This window comes from Pediculus humanus, genomic scaffold (assembly GCF_000006295.1).
Source record: "Pediculus humanus corporis 1103172108294 genomic scaffold, whole genome shotgun sequence".
NCBI classification, from domain to species: Eukaryota; Metazoa; Arthropoda; class Insecta; order Psocodea; family Pediculidae; genus Pediculus; species Pediculus humanus.
Genome location: NW_002987863.1, coordinates 26,489 through 29,011, shown reverse-complemented (window position 1 = coordinate 29,011; position 2,523 = coordinate 26,489). Strand labels below are relative to the sequence as shown.

At 27.0% G+C, this 2,523-nt stretch overlaps 1 protein-coding gene across 1 annotated transcript in view; it reads left to right on the top strand.

Moving 5' to 3' along the window:
* The window catches only part of Phum_PHUM549260 (sugar transporter, putative), a gene marked incomplete at both ends in the record, with an annotated part of 2,558 nt that extends 1,802 nt beyond the window's left edge, over positions 1 to 756 (top strand). Inside the window, 2 exons of the mRNA XM_002431759.1 lie at positions 209 to 311; positions 386 to 756. Coding sequence (XP_002431804.1) covers positions 209 to 311; positions 386 to 756 — 474 coding nt within the window. The remainder of the gene's footprint in view (positions 1 to 208; positions 312 to 385) is intronic.
* Between the last annotated feature and the right edge of the window lie 1,767 nt (positions 757 to 2,523).

Sequence of the window (2,523 nt, the reverse complement as noted above, 5' to 3'; positions counted from 1 at the left end):
GTGTGTGTCTCTCTCTCTCTCTCTCTGTGTGTGTGTGTCTCTCTCTCTCTCTCTCTGTGTGTGTGTCTCTCTCTCTCTCTGTGTGTGTGTCTCTCTTTCTCTCGCTCTCTGTGTGTGTCTCTCTCTCTGTTTCTCTCTCTCTCTCTCTCTCTAATAATAATAATAATTTATCTTTACGAATTCAATTATTTCGATATTTTACACGCAGGTTGTGTTTACTTACGGTGCGACACTTTTAGTAGACAGAACCGGAAGAAAAATATTATTACTATTATCATCAGGTGTTATGATCGTTTGTCTCTTCGTGTTGGGTAAGAACCTGAAAACAAAACGAATCTCATAATAAAAAAGTAAACAATTGAGTTAATAATACATTTTTCGTCAGGTATTTACTTTCAATTAAAAGAAAACGACGAATCATCCGTTAAAAGTATCGGATGGCTTCCGCTACTTTCTGTCAACGTATTCGTCATTTGTTTTTCACTTGGTTTCGGACCACTACCTTGGATGATGATGGGTGAATTATTTTCAACGTCAATTAAAGAAATGGCGAGCGCAATGGCAGTCGTCATGAATTGGGTATTAGTTTTTGCCGTAACGAAAACATTTTCCGATCTTTTATCCGCATTGGGAAAATCCGGAGCTTTTTGGTTATTCGGTGGCATTTCGTGCATAGGATTTCTTTTCGTTTGTTTCGTCGTTAAAGAAACGAAGGGAAAAAGTTTTGGAGATATACAGAAAATGTTAGGAGGTTGATTTTAAATATTTTTGCCCAAAAAACATAAATTAACGGAACGAAACGTTCTAATATCTTATACTTTAAAAAAAAATTTTTTTTCTAATTTATTTTTTACGAATAACCTTAAACGAGACAAAGACTTTTTTTTTTTTATAAATATATATTTTGTATATGTAATATTTTTAATTCCAAATAAATAAATAAATAAAATAAATCGTTTGTTAATTTTCATCCTTAGAAACCTTTTATTACTTATCAAACCAATTAATAAATAAAAAAAAGCGTTTTTAAGCGTTTTTTTTTTTTTTTTACAAAACTATATGACCCATTACAACGTCGTTTATGTAATTTTAAATAATAATTTTTTTTTTTTTTTTTTACACATCATAATTAATTAATTCTTTTGCAGTTTTTTTTTTTTTTTTTTTTTAATGACTGCAATCGAAACTAGTAATCAAAGTCAGTGTGAAACATGTGCACGGTTAACGTCTAAGATTTGTGTCAACAAATGTTTCCGATTGAAAATGATAAATTGTAAGTATATTTTTCAATGAATAATTTAATTTAATTTATTAAACATATTATTAAAATTTCAATTTCAATTTAAAAAAAAAAAAATTATCACAGATTCGCCATAATTTAAATTATTGATTTTAATACAATTAAATAAAATCATCGCTTTATTATTATTATTATTATTATTATTATTATTATTATTATTAATCCGGTTTACTCCAAAACGATGGAATTAAATCCCTCCCTCCCTCCTTCTCCCAACGAGGAAGGGAGGGAGGGAGGAATCGAAATAAAACGATAAAAATAAATCGAAATCGAAAAAACTAAACGTGGCACTTTTTTCGTGTAAACAAACTACTAATAATGCACTTCGTTCGATATTTCATTTTTTTTTTTTTTTTTTTTATTAAACCTTCGACTAAATTCGAAAACAAATGACTACAAATCCTTAAAAACAAGTTTGTCATACCGTACCGTACCTGAACCGAAAACATTCGAAATTTTAATCGAACAGAAAAAAAAAAAAAAAAGAAAAAAAAAAAAAGTTTCTCTAAATAATATCAGATTTTAAAAAGGCCTTCGAGATAAACTTGAACTCGGCCCAATATTTTTAACGTGTAAATTTCGTGACAAAGAAAAAAAAATTTATTATTATTATTATTATTATTATTATTATTATTATTATTATTATTATTATTATTATTATTATTTTCGTCTGGTTTAAAAACATCCGTTTGTGCGCGTAAAAAATTTCTCTTTCTATTATTATTTAAATAATTTATTTTAAAAAAAATATATATATATATATATTTTATTAAATGATTCATCTCGTAAACTTCCTCCCCATCCTCTCAGTCTAGGCCCCCTCCTCCCCCTTTTCGATGGAACCTCCCTCCCTCCTCCCTCCCACGTGATACACGCACACAAACACAAACACACCTCAACAATTTTTATTTTTGTCCGAAATTAAAAAAAAAATTCAAAAAACAAAAAACTAAACAAAAAAAAACAAACTTTAAAATACGATTAATATAAGTTTTGAATGAAAATATAATAAATTCGAGCGATAATAATAATAATAATAATAATAATAATAATAATAATATATTTATGTTTTGCATACGTCACAAAATCATAAATAAAAATATTAAAAAAAAAAAAAAAAACACGCAAATAAAAACTTTTTTTTTTTTTTTTTTTTTTTTTCCCGTTATTATTACCGAACGTTTTTTTTTTTTATTTTCAACCTCCCCCATTTTTTTTTTTTT